Source organism: Sus scrofa, chromosome 14 (genome assembly GCF_000003025.6).
Source record: "Sus scrofa isolate TJ Tabasco breed Duroc chromosome 14, Sscrofa11.1, whole genome shotgun sequence".
Lineage (NCBI taxonomy): Eukaryota > Metazoa > Chordata > Mammalia > Artiodactyla > Suidae > Sus > Sus scrofa.
In genome coordinates, this window is record NC_010456.5 from 127,151,665 (window position 1) to 127,174,175 (window position 22,511).

The 22,511-nt window shown below is 41.2% G+C and overlaps 1 protein-coding gene across 4 annotated transcripts in view; it reads right to left on the reverse strand.

Annotated features, from left to right (window-relative positions):
- SHTN1 (shootin 1) overlaps window positions 1-22,511 on the reverse strand; it is a 109,716-nt gene that overhangs the window by 86,158 nt on the left and 1,047 nt on the right. For all 4 annotated transcript variants that reach the window (XM_005671487.3, XM_001925635.5, XM_005671488.3 and 1 more), the window contains exon 2: window positions 9,728-9,780. In XM_005671487.3, coding sequence (XP_005671544.2) covers window positions 9,728-9,780 — 53 coding nt within the window. The remainder of the gene's footprint in view (window positions 1-9,727; window positions 9,781-22,511) is intronic.

Sequence of the window (22,511 nt, forward strand, 5' to 3'; positions counted from 1 at the left end):
CCCAAGAAAGGGCCGGGGGGCGCCGCCTGGGTGGGGGCTGGGCACCGAGACCTCGGCTCCAGAGATTAGTCCCGGGCTAGGGGGGCGGGGAAGAGCGGAAACTGCTTGGGAGGTCTCTAAACCATTTGACGGGGCAGAGACTGCCTGAGAGACTAGAAAACAAAGCTGTCGCAGAGGAAGGGAGCAATACTCTAGGGGCGGGGAAGTGGAAAGCCGCCTCAGAGGGAACCTGGGAGAAGAGCCTGGTCTGCGCCCGTGCTGGGGAGGGGAGAGAAGAAGGGGTGGGTCCCCATAGAATACCCCCCACGCCACAGCAAGCTTACAGGCCCGCTAGCTAGCAGAAAGCTGTGCTTCCCAGTGCATTCCCTCCCCCCACCCCCGCCACCCCCTACGCTCTCGCCGAACCTGGGGCTGCCTGCCATCCAGGAGGGCTGGCCTCAACAATTGCCTGAAGCCTACCACCGCAGGGGCTCTCCCTGCACAGGCCTGCTTGCCCTTTGGAGGGGCTACACTTCCACAGAGCAGCACCAAACACCACCAGCCCCCTAGAAAAGGCCTGCAGCCCAGAAAAGCTAGAACAAGCCTAGCCAGGCCGTGAATAGATCGACCTAATTCTCCGACGGTTTTTCTGAGACGGGCTCCCCCGGGGAGGAGCCTCTTGAGTCTCCAAGGGCCTTGCTACACGCCCAAGACCCCAGGGGGTGCTAAGACCTAGGGGACCAGCTGCATAGGACTGCCAGCTCCAGGCAGGACCCCCTGCAGCCCAGAAAAGCTGCAACAAGCCTGGCCGAATTGGGAAAAGATCTCAGACGGTCTTTCTGAGTCGGGCTGTCCTGGGGAGGAGCCTCTTGAGTCTCCAAGGGCCCTGCTACCCGCCCAAGACCCCAAGGGGTGCTGAGACCTAGTGGACCAGCTGCATAGGACTGCCAGCTCCAGGCAGGACCCCCTGCAGCCCAGAAAAGCTGCAACAAGCCTGGCCGAATCGGGAAAAGATCTCAAACGGTCTTTCTGAGTCGGGCTGTCCTGGGGAGGAGCCTCTTGAGCCTCCAAGGGCCCTGCTACCCGCCCAAGACCCCAGGGGGTGCTGAGACCTAGTGGACCAGCTGCATAGGACTGCCAGCTCCAGGCAGGACCCCCTGCAGCCCAGAAAAGCTGCAACAAGCCTGGCCGAATCGGGAAAAGATCTCAAACGGTCTTTCTGAATCGGGCTGCCCTGGGGAGGAGCCTCTTGAGTCTCCAAGGGCCCTGCTACCCGCCCAAGACCCCAAGGGGTGCTGAGACCTAGTGGACCAGCTGCATAGGACTGCCAGCTCCAGGCAGGACCCCCTGCAGCCCAGAAAAGCTGCAACAAGCCTGGCGGAATCGGGAAAAGATCTCAGACGGTCTTTCTGAGTCGGGCTGTCCTGGGGAGGAGCCTCTTGAGCCTCCAAGGGCCCTGCTACCCGCCCAAGACCCCAGGGGGTGCTGAGACCTAGTGGACCAGCTGCATAGGACTGCCAGCTCCAGGCAGGACCCCCTGCAGCCCAGAAAAGCTGCAACAAGCCTGGCCGAATCGGGAAAAGATCTCAAACGGTCTTTCTGAATCGGGCTGCCCTGGGGAGGAGCCTCTTGAGTCTCCAAGGGCCCTGCTACCCGCCCAAGACCCCAAGGGGTGCTGAGACCTAGTGGACCAGCTGCATAGGACTGCCAGCTCCAGGCAGGACCCCCTGCAGCCCAGAAAAGCTGCAACAAGCCTGGCGGAATCGGGAAAAGATCTCAGACGGTCTTTCTGAGTCGGGCTGTCCTGGGGAGGAGCCTCTTGAGCCTCCAAGGGCCCTGCTACCCGCCCAAGACCCCAGGGGGTGCTGAGACCTAGTGGACCAGCTGCATAGGACTGCCAGCTCCAGGCAGGACCCCCTGCAGCCCAGAAAAGCTGCAACAAGCCTGGCCGAATCGGGAAAAGATCTCAAACGGTCTTTCTGAATCGGGCTGCCCTGGGGAGGAGCCTCTTGAGTCTCCAAGGGCCCTGCTACCCGCCCAAGACCCCAAGGGGTGCTGAGACCTAGTGGACCAGCTGCATAGGACTGCCAGCTCCAGGCAGGACCCCCTGCAGCCCAGAAAAGCTGCAACAAGCCTGGCGGAATCGGGAAAAGATCTCAGGCGGTCTTTCTGAGTCGGGCTGTCCTGGGGAGGAGCCTCTTGAGCCTCCAAGGGCCCTGCTACCCGCCCAAGACCCCAGGGGGTGCTGAGACCTAGTGGACCAGCTGCATAGGACTGCCAGCTCCAGGCAGGACCCCCTGCAGCCCAGAAAAGCTGCAACAAGCCTGGCCGAATCGGGAAAAGATCTCAAACGGTCTTTCTGAATCGGGCTGCCCTGGGGAGGAGCCTCTTGAGTCTCCAAGGGCCCTGCTACCCGCCCAAGACCCCAAGGGGTGCTGAGACCTAGTGGACCAGCTGCATAGGACTGCCAGCTCCAGGCAGGACCCCCTGCAGCCCAGAAAAGCTGCAACAAGCCTGGCCGAATTGGGAAAAGATCTCAGACGGTCTTTCTGAGTCGGGCTGTTCTGGGGAGGAGCCTCTTGAGTCTCCAAAGGCCCTGCTACTCGCCCAAGACCCCAAGGGGTGCTGAGACCTAGTGGACCAGCTGCATAGGACTGCCAGCTCCAGGCAGGACCCCCTGCAGCCCAGAAAAGCTGCAACAAGCCTGGCGGAATCGGGAAAAGATCTCAGACGGTTTTTCTGAATCGGGCTGCCCTGGGGAGGAACCTCTTGAGTCTCCAAGGGCCCTGCTACCCGCCCAAGACCCCAGGGGGTGCTGAGAACCAAGTGAAATCTGCTACCATCGTGGGGTGGACCTCCCAGTCCTGTCTGCCCTCAGGAAGTCCTCCTTTGCTTCAAAGAAACACTGTTAGTCCCATCAACACTCCAGAAAAGCCACACTGCCTCAAAAAAAAGATTGACCAACAACGACAGCCCTCAGGAAATATTCCACGGCAGTGACAAGGCAAACACTACCCGATAACGGAGAGTACAACTCCCTCAGGAGAAAGAAGACAACAAGCAAGATGAAGAAGCTGAGAAACCACCCCCAGTCAAACCAACAGGAGAACTCACCTAAAACAGTCAACAATGAAACTGATCTCTGCAGTCTGACAGACCTGGAGTTCAAAAGAGAAATAGTGAAAATACTGAAGGAATTAAGAGAAGATATGAACAGCAATGCAGATACCCTCAGAAAGGAGCTAGAAAATATAAGGAGGAGCCAAGAAAAACTAGAACATTCATTTGCAGAGATGCAAACTGAACTAGGGGCAGTAAAAACCAGAATGAATAATGCAGAAGAACGAATCAGTGATATGGAAGATAGAATAATGGAAATCACTCAATCTGGTCAACAGACAGAAAACCGAATCAAAAAACTGGAAAGCAATATAAGAGACCTATGGGATAATATAAAACGAGCCAATCTACGCATAATAGGAATTCCAGAAGGAGTAGAAAAAGATAAGGGAATGGAAAATATATTTGAAGAAATTATCGCTGGAAACTTCCCAAATCTAAAGGATACTGGATTCAAGATACAAGAAGCACAGAGGGCCCCAAACAAACTGAACCCAAACAGACCCACACCAAGACACATCATAATAAAAATGGCAAAAGTTAGTGATAAAGAGAGGATCCTAAAGGCAGCAAGAGAAAAACAGAATGTTACCTACAAGGGAACCCCCATAAGAATATCAGCTGATTTCTCTACAGAAACACTACAGGCCAGGAGGGAATGGCAAGAGATATTTAAAGTGCTCAAAGGAAAAAATATGCAACCTAGAATACTTTATCCAGCAAGAATATCATTTAAAATAGAAGGGGAAATAAAAATTTTTCCCAACAAACAAAAACTTAAAGAATACAGCAACACAAAACCCAGGTTAAAGGAAATATTGAAAGGGCTTCTCTAAACCAAAAGAAAGGAAGGAAAGGGAAGAAAAAAGAAAAGAAAAAAAAAAAAAAAAGAAGAAGAAGAAGAGGAAGAACTAGGACAGAGGAAGATACAATCAGAGAGCAGTCATTCAAATAAGCCAGCATACAGATTTAATCATGAACATGCTTCAAACAAAATAAAATTAAAAAGAAAAAAATAAAAGAGTCATCAAAACCATAAAATGTGGGCAAGGGATGTTAGGAGGTAAATAATCCTTTTTGTTTGTATGTATGTCTCTCTTCTTAATTTTAATATAATAATGAAGTGTTTGAACTTACAGGACCATCAGGCTAAAACACACAATTATGGGAAGGGGTTAGCATACTTAAAAAACAGGGCAACCACAAGCCAAAACCAAATATTGCATTTGCAAAAAATGAAAAAAAAATACACTCAAGCAGATAATAACAGGAGACCATCCAACCAAAAAAAAAAAAAAAAAAAAAAAAAAAAAGAAAGGAAGAATGGAGAACCATAGAATCAACTGGAACACGAGGATCAAATGGCAATAAATAATCATCTATCAATTATCACCTTAAATGTCAATGGACTGAATGCCCCAATCAAAAGACACAGAATGGCTGAGTGGATAAAACGGCAAAAACCTTCAATATGCTGCCTACAAGAAACTCACCTTAGGACAAAAGATACATATAGATTGAAAGTGAAAGGCTGGGGAAAAGTATTTCATGCCAATAGACATGACAGAAAAGCAGGAGTTGCAACGCTCATATCAGACAAAATAGACTTTAAAACAAAAGACATAAAGAAAGACAAAGAAGGACACTATTTAATGATTAAGGGATCCATCCAAGGAGAGGATGTTACTATCATCAACATATATGCCCCAAACATAGGAGCACCCAGATACATACAACAAATATTAACAGACATAAAGGGAGATATTGATGAGAATACAATCATAGTAGGAGACCTAAATACCCCCCTCACATCAATGGACAGATCCTCTAGACAGAAAACCAATAAAGCAACAGAGATCCTAAAGGAAACAATAGAAAAGTTAGACTTAATTGATATCTTCAGGACACTACATCCAAAAAAATCAGAATACACATTCTTCTCAAATGCTCATGGAACATTCTCAAGAATCGACCACATATTGGGACATAAAGCGAATCTCAATAAATTTAGGAGCATAGAAATTATCTCAAGTATCTTCTCTGACCACAATGCCATGAAATTAGAAATCAACCATGGGAAAAGGAAAGAGAAAAAACCTACTCCATGGAGACTAAACAACATGCTACTAAAAAACCAATGGGTCAATGAGGAAATCAAGAAGGAAATTAAAAACTATCTTGAAACAAATGATAATGAAGACACAACCTCTCAAAATCTATGGGATGCTGCGAAAGCAGTGCTCAGAGGGAAATTTATAGCAATACAGGCCTTTCTCAAAAAAGAAGAAAGATCCCAAATTGACAACTTAACCCTCCACCTAAATGAATTAGAAAAAGAAGAACAAAGAAGTCCTAAAGTCAGCAGAAGGAAGGAAATTGTAAAGATCAAAGAAGAAATCAATAAAATAGAGACTCAAAAAACAATAGAGAAAATTAATAAAACCAAGAGCTGGTTCTTTGAAAAGGTGAACAAAATTGATAAACCCCTGGCCAGACTCACTAAAAAGAGGAGAGAAAGAACCCAAATCACCAAAATTATAAATGAAAAAGGAGAAATCACAACGGATACAGCAGAAATACAAAAAACCATAAGAGAATACTATGAACAACTATATGGCAATAAGTTTGACAATCTGGAAGAAATGGACAATTTTCTAGAATCTTACAGCCTGCCAAAACTGAATCAAGCAGAAACAGACCAACTGAACAGACCAATCACCAGAAATGAAATTGAAGAGGTCATAAAATCACTCCCTACAAATAAAAGCCCAGGACCAGATGGCTTCACAGGTGAATTCTATCAAACATATAAAGAGGAATTGGTGCCCATCCTCCTTAAACTCTTTCAAAAGGTTGAAGAAGAAGGAATACTCCCAAAGACATTCTATGAGGCCACCATCACCCTCATTCCAAAACCAGGCAGAGATACCACCAAAAAAGAAAACTATCGCCCAATATCATTGATGAATATAGATGCAAAAATTCTCAACAAAATCTTAGCCAACCGAATCCAACAACATATCAAAAAAATTATACACCATGACCAGGTTGGGTTCATCCCAGGTTCACAAGGATGGTTCAACATACGCAAATCAATCAACATCATACACCACATTAACAAAAAAAAGGTCAAAAATCATATGATCATCTCAATAGATGCAGAAAAAGCATTTGACAAAGTTCAACATCCATTCATGATCAAGACCCTCGCCAAAGTGGGTATAGAGGGAACATTCCTGAATATAATCAAAGCCATTTATGATAAACCCACAGCAAATATAATCCTCAATGGGGAAAAACTGAAAGCCTTCTCACTCAAATCTGGAACAAGACAGGGATGCCCACTCTCACCACTGCTCTTCAACATCGTTTTGGAAGTCTTAGCCACAGCAATTAGACAAACAAAAGAAATCAAAGGCATCCATATAGGAAGAGAAGAGATCAAACTGTCACTGTATGCAGATGACATGATTCTATACCTAGAAAACCCTAAGGACTCAACCCCAAAACTCCTTGAACTGATTAATAAATTCAGCAAAGTGGCAGGATATAAGATTAACATTCAGAAGTCAGTTGCATTTCTGTATACCAGCAATGAAGCATTAGAAAAGGAATACAAAAATACGATACCTTTTAAAATTGTACCTCACAAAATCAAATACCTCGGAATACACCTAACCAAAGAGGTAAAGGACCTATATGCCGAGAACTATAAAACCTTAATCAAAGAAATCAAAGAAGATGTAAAAAAATGGAAAGATATTCCATGTTCCTGGATTGGAAAAATCAATATTGTGAAAATGGCCATCCTACCCAAAGCAATCTACAGATTCAATGCAATCCCTATCAAATTACCCATGACATTTTTCACAGAACTAGAACAAACAATCCAAACATTTATATGGAACCACAAAAGACCGAGAATCGCCAAAGCAATCCTGAGAAACAAAAACCAAGCAGGAGGCATCACTCTCCCAGACTTCAAGAAATACTACAAAGCCACAGTCATCAAAACAGTGTGGTACTGGTATCAAAACAGACAGACAGACCAATGGAACAGAATAGAGAATCTGGAAATTAACCCTGACACCTATGGTCAATTAATCTTTGACAAGGGAGGCAAGAACATCAAATGGGAAAAGGAAAGTCTATTCAGCAAGTATTGCTGGGAAACCTGGACAGCTGTATGCAAAGCAATGAAACTAGAACACACCCTCACACCATGCACAAAAATAAACTCCAAATGGCTGAAAGACTTAAATATACGACAGGACACCATCAAACTCCTAGAAGAAAACATAGGCAAAACACTCTCTGACATCAACATCATGAATATTTTCTCAGGTCAGTCTCCCAAAGCAATAGAAATTAGAGCAAAAATAAACCCATGGGACCTCATCAAACTGAAAAGCTTTTGCACAGCAAAGGAAACCCAAAAGAAAACAAAAAGACAACTTACAGAATGGGAGAAAATAGTTTCAAATGATGCAACTGACAAGGGCTTAATCTCTAGAATATACAAGCAACTTATACAACTCAACAGCAAAAAAACCAATCAATCAATGGAAAAATGGGCAAAAGACCTGAATAGACATTTCTCCAAGGAAGATATACAGATGGCCAACAAACACATGAAAAAATGCTCAACATCGCTGATTATAAGAGAAATGCAAATCAAAACTACCATGAGATACCACCTCACACCAGTCAGAATGGCCATCATTAATAAATCCACAAATAACAAGTGCTGGAGGGGCTGTGGAGAAAAGGGAACCCTCCTGCACTGTTGGTGGGAATGTAAACTGGTACAGCCACTATGGAGAACAGTTTGGAGATACCTTAGAAATCTATACATAGAACTTCCATATGACCCTGCAATCCCACTCTTGGGCATCTATCCGGACAAAGCTCTACTTAAAAGAGACACATGCACCCGCATGTTCATTGCAGCACTATTCACAATAGCCAGGACATGGAAACAATCCAAATGTCCATCGACAGAGGATTGGATTCGGAAGATGTGGTATATATACACGATGGAATACTACTCAGCCATAAAAAAGGATGGCATCATGCCATTTGCAGCAACATGGATGGAACTAGAGAATCTCATACTGAGTGAAATGAGCCAGAAAGACAAAGACAAATACCATATGACATCACTTATAACTGGAATCTAATATCCAGCACAAATGAACATCTCCTCAGAAAAGAAAATCAATCATGGACTTGGAGAAGAGACTTGTGGTTGCCTGATGGGAGGGGGAGGGAGTGGGAGGGATCGGGAGCTTGGGCTTATCAGACACAACTTAGAATAGATTTACAAGGAGATCCCGCTGAATAGCATTGAGAACTATGTCTAGATACTCATGTTGCAACAGAAGAAATGGTGGGGGAAAAACTGTAATTGTAATGTATACATGTAAGGATAACCTGACCCCCTTGCTGTACAGTGGGAAAATAAAATTAAAAAAAAAAAAAAAAAAAAAAAAAATAACCATGAAGGACCTGTTTTATTAATTTTCCACCATGGATGTTACGCCTTTAAATACTCCTATCAAACTAATTTCTAAAAATAGAAAATTTTTGATTTCTAAAATAAATTTAACATCTAAAAAAATAATAATGGACAGTCTTGCTCTCTCCTTTTCATTTTCTATTCAGTCCCTCTACTTTTTTAAAACTCAGCCTTCCCTTCTATCTGTCCTTTCTCTATTCTTACAGGGAAAAAAAATACATTTAAAAAACACTCAGGAGTTCCTGTAGTGGCTCAGTGGTTAACGAATCCGACTAGGAACCATGAGGTTGTGGGTTCGATTGCCGACCTCGCCCAGTGGGTTAAGGATCCGGTATTGCCGTGAGTTGTGGTGTAGGTCGCAGATGCGGCTCGGATCCCGCGTTGCTGTGACTGTGGTGTAGGCCAGCAGCTACAGCTCCAATTGGACCCCTAGCCTGGGAACCTCTATATGCCATGGGTGCAGCCCTAAACAGACAAAAAAAATAAAATAAAATAAAAATAAAAAACACTCACAGATCTTAAGTGGACATGTTCAGAGACATAAAGGTAAGGAGAATTCAACTGTTTAAGTTAAAAAATAAAACTGCCAGAACCCAGGAAATTATTCACCAGATTTTACTGTCTTCACGCTGGGTGTTTTTTAAGCTTCCAGTATATTATTCACATACTTAGAGGACGCAAACACACAAAAGGTTTATAGAGGCTTCTAAGTTAAACACCAATGACTGCACTCCAAAGAGTTCTTGCCAGAGTTAATACGTCTGAGCCCCAAAGGTAAATGTCTCAGGCCTTCAATTCCATCACTAGCATCCCAAATCTGACTGTTGGAAAAAGTACAATTCTTGGGGGTTTGAGTTGCTTGGCCTGGTGCCTTGCTGCACATTTAGCTGTGCAGTTAATCTCCCAGAGCAGCGCCCACTGTGGCATGCCTGCTATTCTTTACCATCTGGAGTCTGGAGTTGATATTAGCCTGAACCACACATGCAGGAGAAAAGAAAAAAAAAAAAAAAACTCTCATTCGCATTTAACTGAAATTGGTGGCAGAACAATGCGCCATGCTGCCTAGGCTTTTACACATGTAAGAGAGGAAAGAAAGGGTAAAGGACAAACCGTCTCCTTTGTCTTCTGGTTCTCTGCTCTAAGGTCTTCATATTCGCCTATCGCTAAAAGAAAAAAAAAGAGAAAGGCAATGTTATAATGCTATCGAAAGTTTACCATGAAAAACCCGGGAACCCAACTAACCTCCATTGTCTATTTACTAGGTTGGGGGTGGGATGGAGAAGAGGCCACAGAAGAAGGGCTCCTGCTTTTAAGAATAAGGAAGAAAAAGAGACCAGCGTGGATGTGGGCCCACCAAGCTGAATTTCAGTTCTCCTAGGTTATGAGAAAGACCTATGAGACACAAGTGCCAGTCCCTTGTCATCTTTGATGCTTAGCACTTGGGCCTGTGTAAGGAGACAGGTGGGTGTTACTCGAGTTCCTTCCTAGATGATTAGTCTGTGCTGCTGCAATTGGAGGTTTATTTTTTTAAATTGGCCAGAAAATAAAGTAGGCTTACACATTCCACTCAATGTCACATATCTACTTTATCTGCAGAGGAAAAAGTTTATGCTATGAGCATTCAGCTAAGAACAACTATTTTCAAGCAGTGCAAGATCACTGACCACCAAGCCACGATCAGATCCTAGACAGATTCATTTCACTCAGTTGGGAAAATATGCGAATTGTTTCAGAAACATTTCCAACTATGTTAGAAAAGTATTAGTTTTCTACTTAAAATCTTCTACTGCTAGAAAAATCACCTGAACACTCAACATTCATCTTTTAGCCAAATCACCATTTTCAGATATCCTCACGGTTGAGAATGTGATGTTCACAGCATATGATGGGAAGAAAGAGAATGATCTAGGATTAATGATGGAGCAGAATGTCTAAGGTGAGCCCAGCAGAACTGCAGCCCACTCCCAGAACAGCACCTTGCCTGGCAGCAGAGAAGTAGGCAACCATCAGACTGGATTTTTATACTTTTTTTTTTTTTTTTGGTCTTTTTAGGGCCACACCCACAGCATTCAGAGGTTCCCAGGCTAGGGTCTAATCGGAGCTATAGGTGCTGGACTGCACCACAGCCACAGCAACGCCAGATCCTTAACCCACCGAGTGAGGCCAGGGATCAAAATAGTGTCCTCAAGGATACTAGTCAGATTTGTTTCCACTGAGCTATGAGGGGAACTCCTATACTTTATTTTTTTAATTTCATTTGGGATTTATCTACAATAAGCTCAATTTTTCTTTTTTTAAAAAAGAGTTCCTATTTCTGTGAAGAACCTGTAGATAGAAATAAAAAATCTGAAACAAGTGTTTTCAAGAGTATTCCAGATAACCTGGTCATTAATTCTGCAAGTGTATGATCCTAACCACTGGGGCAGAGAACACCCCCAAAACAATTCCCTTGGTAAAGTACACGCTATTTCTAAAGGGTCTAGAATAGTTATTATGATGTCAAGACTGAAATCTTAAAATCTAATGCGAATAAACAAATGTTTATGGGATTATACCATCAACGCCCTGAAGTTTTATCAGCACTTCATGACCACCTAAGTAAGAACCAATGGACAATTTTACTGAAACCACAATCAAAAAGATTCTTTGAAAACTGGATAGCCCATAAAATAGCTGAATGTATACATGTAAATATATAGCCCTTTTAAAAATAGTTTCAAGAGAAAAGATTTGATTGACCATAGAATGAGGCCCGCTGCACACCAGCTCCTTATCAGCCACTACCACGCATACCCCAACCAGCAAGTATGAACTGTCCTTAGTTCTGAAAAATTAATAAAATGCCCCCTCCTTCCTTTTTTTAACAGAAAGAAATAAGAACTAAGAGATTCTAAAAATATGGGTAGTCTATGGTCATGGTCCTAAATCTTATTACTGTATCTAATAGTGGTTCGAAAAAAAAAAAAATATATATATATATATATGTAATAGAGAGAGAGAGACTTTAGTTTACTTGACATTTAAGAGTATCTTTAGAGAAAGCTGAAAAATCAAAATTGAATTTACCACTCTATTCTTGATGAGCTACTTTACAGACATACAAAAATAGGGGCTTAAAAACCATGATCTTACTCTGACATTAAGAAAATTTTTCTATTTAAAACATCAGATAACAGTTTTGAAGGCCTTTTTTAAAATACCAATACTATTCTTCCATTTTATTGCCAAAAGAATCCAGATGAAATACTGCAAACTCCCAATTACTGGGTCTCTATGAAAAGCATTAATTAATAACCCTTCACCTATCATATCTTAATGGAAACCACAGAAAATATGCTTTCTGTGACTATGTGTGACTTCAAAAAAAAAAAAAATGAAGCTAGGTACAGGGAAAGGAGAACGGAAAAGAAAGGGAAGAACTCAACCACTTGGTGATGGGAAGAGGCATTTGGGGAATAGGGCATAAAAGAAAAACATTTACTTGTATGTTTATTTCTTTGAACTTAAAAAACCAAGCCCACTTTCTCTGGTCCTCTCCCTCCCTCTCTTCCACACACACACACCCTACTGAATATCTATATATCAGCAAAACTGGTAAAAACTGAAGTGACCTATGTTATTCAGCCACTTCTTTTTTGGCAGTGCTATACGGTCTCTGAAATCCTCAGTACTATACCCTCCACCAAATAAAAGGAGGAGAGAAGGGGCTAAAGATCAACTATAGTTGTAAAAAGGAAGCTGGCAAAGAAGTGAAAGCATGCCTGAAGCTGGCTGCATGTTAGAGTCACCTGGGAAGCTTGTAAATCCTCCAGCCTTCTAGGCCCCTCTCCGTCACCCCCAAGCCAAGATTCTGATTTAACTAGTCTAGGGGGGACCTTGGACATACATATTTTTTTTTTTAGAAGTGAGCACACCAGGTGATTCTAATGTGCAGCCAAAGAGGGGACTCACTACATAGGGTATAGAAGGGAAGAAAAAAGAAGATGTGGAGGAAACAAGGAGAATATCAAGCAGAGCACGTGTTTCAAGAATCATGCTGGTTTTCTATTTTCTAACTCCCTAATGCCAAGAAAGGGAATTTTCTTTCCAAACTGCAAGTCATGACATTGCCATCCCAGGAAGCAGCTGAGGAGAGTCAGTTGCTTGAGAAACATGACAATTAAGGTTCATGGTTACAGTCCAGTAACACCTCTGGCTATGGTAAACAACAATCGGTTTGCCTGAGCCTTTTCCAGTTTTAGCCTGGAAGACTCCAGTGCCCCTGAAAACCTCTCAGCTTAAACACCCTATCCTAATATGAGCTCCAGATCAGTACCTTCCTACCAATACTTTCTAGACCTGCACTGCCCGATGCGGTAGCCACTAGTCACATGCAGCTACTCACATTTAAATTAATGAGAATTAAATAAAATTTAAAATTCAGCGCTTCAGCTGCACTGACATTTCAAATGCTCAATAGCTACAAGTGGCTACTAGGTACCACTTCTATCAAGAGCAGAAAGTTCTGCTGGACAGCACAATTCTAGACGTCTCTGTCCAGAGCACTTACAAGAACTTCAAACTCAACATGTTAGAAAGTGAACTCATCAATTCTCGTTCACCCAAACCTACCTACTTCCTATACGCAGGGATCATAAGCTACCTAGTCCTCAACCTAGTACCTCAGGATCACCCCTGACTCCCCCACCTTCTTCCACCTCCAAAGGATCACCAAACAGCTCAGACATCAAAATGTCTCTCCAATCTGCCCTTCCCCTACAGCCAGTATCTCTGCCCTAATTCTGACCCTGGATAATGGCAAAACCCTCTCATCCAGCCTCTAGCTCCCCTCTATGCCAAGTTCCTCGTTACACGGTAGTTAGCATTTGTAACCAAGCAGCCTGGTTATTTCATTCTCTTGTTTAAAAGCCACCAAAAATGTTAGCTTCACAACCTGGGAACCCCACTCTCCTCTCCTCTCCCCATTCAGCCTCAGAGACCACAACTCACTTCATCACACTCAAAGTCCCAACGCTTCCCTGAACCCTCTAAGACCTTTCATATCCAGGTGTCTTTACGAATATTTTTCCCTCTGACTGCAAGGTCCTCCCCATCCCATCTTCCCTACCTCCTCCTTTTCAATGCAATTCAACAGACATCTCTTCTAAGAAACTCTCTCCACATACCTTGGGCAAAAATCAGTACTATATCCCTAACATAACTACTAGAATACATTGTTCATATATCTCTATGAAAGCATCTGCATGCAACATTATGAGCTGTCTGAGTATAGGTCTGTGCGGCTGTAAAAAGACAAAAAAAAAAAAAAAAGAAAGAAAGATGAAGACACAAATGCACAGAAAAGACAAATCCCACAGTAAGAAATGGTGGAAGAAGAATTAATCTACTGACTCTCAGTTATTCATGTAAAAACCATTTCTGAGCATTACTGTGTGCAATGTGCTAAAGCACTGGACCAGAAATAACCCTCTAGGGTGAAGGCCATGTCTTTATACATCCCGATGCCTTCTTCTAGCATAATGTCTGACATGGTAGACACTTGATAAATGTGTGTTAAATTAAGGAAGAAGGAAGAATGGAGCTAGATCTTCATATGAACAAAATCATAAAAGAGCACATACTCTCTGCTCTATAAGGGCCTCTTACATCATATGTTACAACAAGACACTTAATTAAAATGAAGCTTTAAAGAGCCATCAAATATAACCAGAGAAACACTGCCTCATGAGATCTTCTAATGTATATTCTCATCCACCAAGTGTGCATCTCTGAGAATCACAGGGCCTTGAAACTCCTCTTACTAATGGGGTATGAGGACATGAGTCATAACAGATAATATTCAATTAGGACATTCTCTCCTGCACACAACCCAGTGAGTCCTGCTCTTAAAGCCAGAATAGAAAGAAAAGTCACTTACACCTTACTTGTTAATTAAAGCATAAGAAAAGCCAGGGAAAACACTGCTGGAAAACCTGATCAAAAAACAGAGGTGACAGATTTCATATCCAAAAAGAAAATTACAGCAAACCTAAAATCCACTCATTACTTGGTTAGAACACACAGTAGCCTTAATGATTTAATGATGCTTAAGAAAGTACTCTCAACAAACTGTATTAATGACTTCAAATTAACCAACAGAAAGGAAGGAACCTGAGTAGCTTTAAAATACAGACACAAGCCTGGTTTCTGGTCTGGCATATAAGGAGCTCATAAGCTGTCACTCTGGTCCTCATAATAGCAAAAAAAGGCTGAACAAACTGAAAATCAACAACTCCTCTAAGATCCATCAGAGAAGTAGCGTCATGGGGAAAATTGCTATTCTTCAAATGAGAGAGACACTTGGGCAGATACAGAGGACTACAACTTTTTGGAGCAGAAGCCAAGGTGCAGAACCCCCTCATTAACCAGCACCAAGGCAGGAAAAATCTAAACTATAATTGACAAACTGCGAGAGGTTCAGTTCCAACAAGTTTAAGAGTTCAAAACTGCAGGGGTGGGCCAGTCTCAGGAAGCCTCTTTTGTGAGTTTTACCTCCAGGAGTGCTACTGGGTCTTCCCAGCGAATACTGCGAAAATTTCCCTACTGCTGCTGGCGGAGGAGGAGGAAAGAAGCCATCATGAAATATGCCCAGAGCATTCTATTCTTAAGGCCTTCCCTCAAGACAAATTATTTCATCAGAGCCTAACAGACTTCAAGGAAGGTAATACTCAACTCCAGGCCTTTTAGCCTTCTTGTCTCACTTACAGGGGAAAAATTATACCCAGATGCACTTGTGAAAGTCACGGCCATGAGGCACAGGCTCACTACCTATCACGGGACAATCTCCTTCCCCCCCGCTCCCCCTCCCCCGTACCCTACTACCAGGTGAATGTACATAGCAGCTTTATTCCCAATAGCCAAAACCTGGAAGCAACTACAATGCTCATCAACAGAAACATACCCTGGCTTGTGTCATAGCGGATCTGAGACAGACCCAAGTAACTAAAAGGATCCTAATACATTACTGCTCACTGTATCATACGAAAATTTCAGAACTCGTGTTTTAATGTTTAAAATACTTAGCCAGCATGGTATGCAGATTGAAAAAAAAAAAAAAGTAGTGTTCCTTCTACATTTTAAAGCAAAGCTTGGTTGTGTAGCAGCTTTATAAAAACCTGCAGCATAACAAAGTTTAAAATGCACATCCTTTTTGGATCTAACAATTCCACTTTTGAGAATTTTTCCTACAGCTGCACTTACAGATATGTCTACAAGGATGTAACTGTTTTTAATAAACTTAAAAAGTTTTTATGGCCACACCCACAGCATATAGAAGTTCTCAGGCCAGGGAATGAATCTGGGCCACAGCTGCAGCAACACCTGATCCTTTACTCACTGCACTGGGCCAGGGATTGCAACTGTGACTCAAGAGCTACCTGAGCAGCTGCAGTTGGATTCTTAACCCACTGCACCACAGTGGGAACGCCAATAAACTCTGATTTTATTAACTTTACATTTAGAGCAAAATTGCAAATCTAGTAGTGTTCCCATATAACCTACACCCAGTTTCTCCTATTATTAACATTTTACATTAGTATGGTACATTTATTTCAATTAATGGACCAATATCGACACATTATTATGAACTAAAGTCCATACTTTATCTTACTTCCTCAGTTTTTAACTAATGTTCTAGGTCTGCTCCAGGATTCCATCCAGATACTACATTACATTAAATTGTTGTGTCTCAGACACCTCTCGGCTATGACATATTTCTCAGAGTTTCCTTGGGGTTTTTTTTGTTTTGTTTTTTTTTTTTTGATAACTTTGACAGTTTTGAGGAGTGCTGATCATATATTTTGTAGAATGTCTCTCATTCTATTTGGGATATTTTCCTTATGATTAGGATATGGGTTTTCAGGCGAGAACCAAAGAGGTAAAGTGCCATTTTCAGCATCTCATATCAAAGGTACATCTGTCAACATGACTTAAATCACTACTGAAATCAACCTTGATCACCTAGCTGAAGTAACGTGTTGGATTCCTCCACTGTAAAGTTACTATTTCCCTCCCTTTTCATACCGTCCTCTTTAGAAGGAAGTCACTATGCACAGCCCACACTTAAGGAGCAGGGTGTTTATGCTCAACCTCTTTGAGCAGCAGTAAACAAAATTTATCTGGAATTGTCCTGTATGGAAGATATGTCTCTTCTCATTTATCTGTTCAACCATTTATTTACATTAGTATGGACTCGTGAATATTTATTTTATACTTTGGGTTATAGTTCAATATTTTGTTATTCAAACTTCCATCTTTGGCCACTGGAAGTTCTTCCAGTTGGCTCTTGTATCTCTTCGACAAATCCCCATTATTCTGGGCTCTCTGCTTGAGCACCTCTTTACTTTCAAGACTGCAAGATGCTCCAGATTCATCCTGTATACGGTGAGTCTGCCTAGTCACTCCAGCCCTAGAATCAGCCATTCTCCCCAGGAACCCAATTCCTTTTATTAGAGAATGGGATTAGAAGCCATGTTCTGGAGCTAGACGTGCTCACTGCTACTAGGACACGTAGGCCCTCAGCTGACAGGGTGAGGAAATGAAACAGATGTGCATATACTAACTAAACACACACACACACATATAGAACCATCTGCATCTATAGCAAGCTAAGCATGAGTTCATAATGACCTCTCTAACTCTTATCTATTGCTAGAAGCATCATTTTTAATAGAAAAAATAGAAATAAAGAAGTTTGTTTTTTTCCAGAGGACATTAGTTCTAGAAAACACTGTTGGGAGATCCATAGAGTGGAAGACTATGAAATCAATTTTTAAAGATTTAATTCTATATGTACTGATACGAATTCTACAATATATATTAAGTGATAAGTATATATGCACATACAAACCCAATGTCTAGAAGGAAATACAACAAAAGGTTACAGTAGATAACTTTGAAGAAAGGAAATGAGGTTACAACATGCATTACCAACAGGGTGATATAACCCTTAAAGAAGAAACAAAGTTATATATGACAATGGCTTGTAGCCCTCCAAAGGATCAGGTACATAAAAAGATGCAGAGTATATCTGTGGTATTAAAATTTCATAGGGGATGGGAAGCAATTAAGGTGAAAAGGTATCTGAAAAGACTCTCTAAGACAGTATAATGAAATAAAGACTGAGAAACAATGAGTTAAAGGAATAAGTAGTTGTATTTTTATTCTATATGCTTTTTTCTTCTGTAAGCATATGTTTATTTTTAAATTTAAACATTTAATTTTTAAAAATGATGGATCTACCTAATGGAAGTGTTAAGTCAACAGTGAAATTCTTACTAGAAGATGTAACTTCTCAGGCCATGCTGAATATCCACCTCATGGAGGGTTGTTACCCAGTTGGGGTCTCTTCGGCAGCCAACTTTAGGAGGAAACTGAATTTTTAATAAATATGCTGGTTTACAACAGAAACCATATGGCCCACAAAGCCTAAAATAGCTATTCACTGGCCATTTACTGAAAAAGTCTGCTGTCCCCTGATCTCTAGTATATAAGCGTTAATTCTTCTGATATATTCATACGATGGAATACTATTCAGCAATGCAAACAAATGAACCACAACTACATGCAACAATATTGATAAATCTCACACATGTAATGAATGAAAGAAGACAGAAGCAAGTAATACACGATGTATGATTCCATTTAGGTAAATTTCAGGAACTTGCAAAACTTATCTTTGGTGACACTGACTATGGGGAAAGGAAGGTGACAACGACTGGAGTGGTTAAGAAAGGGTTTCTGGAAATGTTCTGATTTAAGTGTTGTTAGAGACATATTTGCTTTTTTAAAAATAATTCATTGAGATGTTCATTCCCATTTTGTGCACTTTTCTCAACCCATATTATACTTTGTTGTAAAAGAAAAAAAATTTTAAATATAAATCTCACAAAAATGTAACCGGATGAAGAAAAATAAGTTTACCAGCCTTCTTCTCATGTGTAAATAAGTATATATGTACCCTGGTTATTCAGATACAAATGGCCCCTGGATCACACTTGGAAAATAGCAGTATAAAGCCAAGTTTGCACTTGACCCCAAGGCGAACATTTAGTCCCAAACTGCTTTCTACTGACTGACTTTGTACGGATCCAAGATTGGCAATGCTTCAGTTTTTCTAGACTGATATGGTCATTGTGGTAGACAATAGTTTCAGCCCCTTTTGTCAAAATAATGCTCTACCTACTTTCTAGTCTAGCAGCCAAGGGAACACTGGAAGACTTTTAATTACTAACTTGGCTCTAGGAATAAGCTTGAATAAATTTTTAGCTGAACTGTAAGCATTAGCTGAATAATCTTGAAGAAAATGATACCAATTCCCAAGATGAAAGAAGATACCTTGCTTTAAAACCAATTATCTTACCATAGGAAATCCATTTTTAATAGTGTTAGTCCAGGAATAGCTCCTAACTTTTGCTTGTTTGTTGTTGTTGTATTGATCTTACATTAGAACATCCTTTTTGCTAAGCGGTAATCCCTCTCTTCAAAGTTCCTCAATAAGATCCAAATGACACAGCATTATTATGATGACCAGTTTAGTGGACATCTGTTGTTTGTCTCTGCCCAGCCTGCATCCGCCCTTCCGGCAGTGGCACCATTCTCTTTTGGACTACGCCAATCCACTGGTCTTTGTGAGGGCTGCCAATCAAGGTGCTCTGCCCCTCCCTGTCCAAAGGATTTAAACACATGACCCAAATGAGGCCAACTGGACATTCTATCAGCATCTCTAGACTAGGCACTCCTCATCAGCAGGGACAAGGCTTTTCCATCTCTGTATCTCTGATGCCTAGCACAGTGCCTGGCTATGAATATTCAATGCATGTGGACTGAATGAAATACAAAGAAAATCATGTACCTTAAACAAATGCTGAGAGCTAAGTCTATCATTTCCCAACAGAATTCTGGAAGGGGAGCAAATTGTATTATGTTTTGTAAGGGAAATGTCCACTTTAGTAAGTGAAGAAATATGCATTGGAAATAGTATCCCAAGTTGCTATTTCTCAGTGCATTAAAGATGTCAATCAGTGCAATAAAATAAAGCCCCCAAAAAGACAAAAGGAGAATTACCTCATTACCTCAACATCTGCTTGAACATAAGCAATCGCACACTGGCTAATTTTTTTTAAGGGGACATAATATAACTTTCCAGAAAGACATAATATAGCTAATTATACCATTCACTAGAAGGGAACATACAATGTTTTGAAGTAATTCAGAAGTGGGTGTGATTTACAAGACATAGAGCTTAGGGAATCGTAAGTATAAATTAGAGATTGTTCATATTATGACAGACTCCGTCATTACATTTCACAACTTTTGTCAAAAGCAACCTTATTCACCACACCACTAAAGGCTTCACATTAGGGAAGGCTGCTGTCAGCTCTGCCATTTAGAATGGATGGGAACCTTCTTTCTGAACACCCTCCTGGGGAATGGGTTGAGATTTTAGACTTAAAACACACTAGAGAAGGAATGATAAGATGAATCCTCAATGGCCAATAAACACACAAAAAGATTTCAAGCCTCACTAATAACCAGGTCAAACAAATTTTTTAAAGGTATCATTTTTATTCAGCTGAATGGCAAAAATAAAGCAATCTGTCAAGCCGCCAAATTAGTAATGACTGTGGATGGTCAATGCTGATCAATGCCTGGGGAAATGGACACTGCTAGGTGGGAATGTTGCACTGTCCAGCAAAACTTTGTATGTATCTGCCTTCAAATCCAATCATTCCATTTCTAAGAATCTATCCCAGAAAAAAAAAAAAAAAGATAATTGTAAAAACTGATTTGAATGATTATTTGATTAATGATGGCCTACTAGACAAGAAACTTATCTGTCTGGTTCACCATCTCTTCCCCCAGTGCATAGCATTTGGGGCCCACATACGCTAGGTACCTGGTATTTGTCAAAGAAGTAAATAAATATGTTTACTCAGCATTAAAAAAGGAAAATAAGAGTATTTTATCAATAATTGTTCTTCTTCACATTAAACAGGAGTAGTGGAATTATTTACAATGTTAACAGGCAATAAAAAGCATTGTCTGTTTTCAAAAACAAAGCACACACACCAGCTTACAAAATTGATCATAACATTGGTAAGAGCCCAAACAACCAGTTGCCTGTTTTTTTTTGTTTTTGTTTTTGTTTTTAACCTCAACTCCCGAGCTTCCTGGTTAGTTCCATAGGTTAAACAACAATGAAATACTCTTGAAATAAGTCAATTGTTATCACAGTCTATGATCCACTGACAAATAAACACCCTAGTTTTGAGATGTATAAAAATTACACGTGGGCTGAAAAAAAAAAAAAAAAAAACAACAGCTGCTGTGTAACCAACTCAATATCCTAAAGAAAAAAAAAGTGTAACCAAAGAAATACAGAGTCTAGCTGTTCTATTGCCTTTGATATACCCATAATCAAGGAAATATATCCTCTAAAAATACTAATGCATGGATTTGTTTGTTTTCCAACATAATTGGAGAAAGAACCAGAAACTTAAGACTCCTCCCTTTTTCTCAGCTTTCAAATCCAACACAAAGATAGAAATGTGTTCCAAAATCAAATATAAATAACTTGTGGATTATCTGCATTGTTAATTTATCCTTTAAATTATATACAGAATGAGAAGTGAAATTTTAAATTTTGACATTATCTGACAACTAACCATGCATCAAAAGATCTGGTATCCACTGACAGATACTACCAATAATGAAAGCTCCAACAGTCTAGAATAGGTATAAAGAGTCCTTACATTGGGCGGGTGAGGTGTTATTAGAAATAAAATACTAATAGAAACCAGCCCCTCACTGAAACACTTGAGAAATTCCAGATAAAGGCACTCTGCCCATCCACTAAGATTCACTGATGCTTGTGACTGACTTTATGACATCAGGCTAATCTAGGATGGGAGCTGAAGGTACTGAGAAGGCAAAAGCCATTAACATTTACCCAGCACTTTGTAGATACTAGATAGCACAGAGGAATGTATTCTGTCCATTTTGGTGAGGTTAAATAATTTCCCCAAGGTCATACAGTTACTAAACAGTCATGCTGAGATTTGTCTTCAGGAGTGCATACTCCAGAGGAATCCACATACTGTTATGGAATGGTATGTTTATGGCGTCAAGGAGCAACAGGTCATGGTCCTGGACAGACTTCATGAAATCATCTGGTTTAGCCCTTGCCTTTAGTCAGGTAAGGCTTGATTAGCTGTAAGACACATGGAAGGGAAGTGACTCTTCCAAGTTCCCAGAGTTGCTGAGTTGAGCCAAGAGAAGTGAAAGAGCTGGGACTAAACACCACAATTAGCCACAGAGCAGGGCCCCTTCCACTACAGGGCCATGTTAGCAAGTTATTCAGAAAAGCACACGTTCCTATACAATTCACTTCCTAAATTTGTATAGTTCCTCTCTTTCTTGACCCATATTCTCAGACCACCTTTGGTCTGGATAAAAATAATTTTAAAAGGTGTTAGGATCATATATGATTAGTAATTTGGCTTTGTTCATAAGTGTTAAGTGATGAAAATGACCAACTAAAACACTTCTTTATTAGGGCATTAAAACTATTCTTTATCTAGCCACCAGTAGAAATGCATGTACATGGCCTGGCTTTCCTGCAAACCACAGCCAAGTCTTAATTCAAGAAGCCCCACACGCGCAGGCTGTTGCCTCACAGACTAATAAATTACTAAAAATGGGAAGCGTTAAAACACACCATGGTCTGAAAATCCTAGCTGGGTAAGGAAAGAGGAACTAGGCCAAAGCAGATAGAAAAGCTGGAAAGGCTGTGAAGGAGTGCCGCAGGCCTCCCAGCCTCAATGTGCAAGGGTGGGGCCAAGACTAGGGAGCAGGG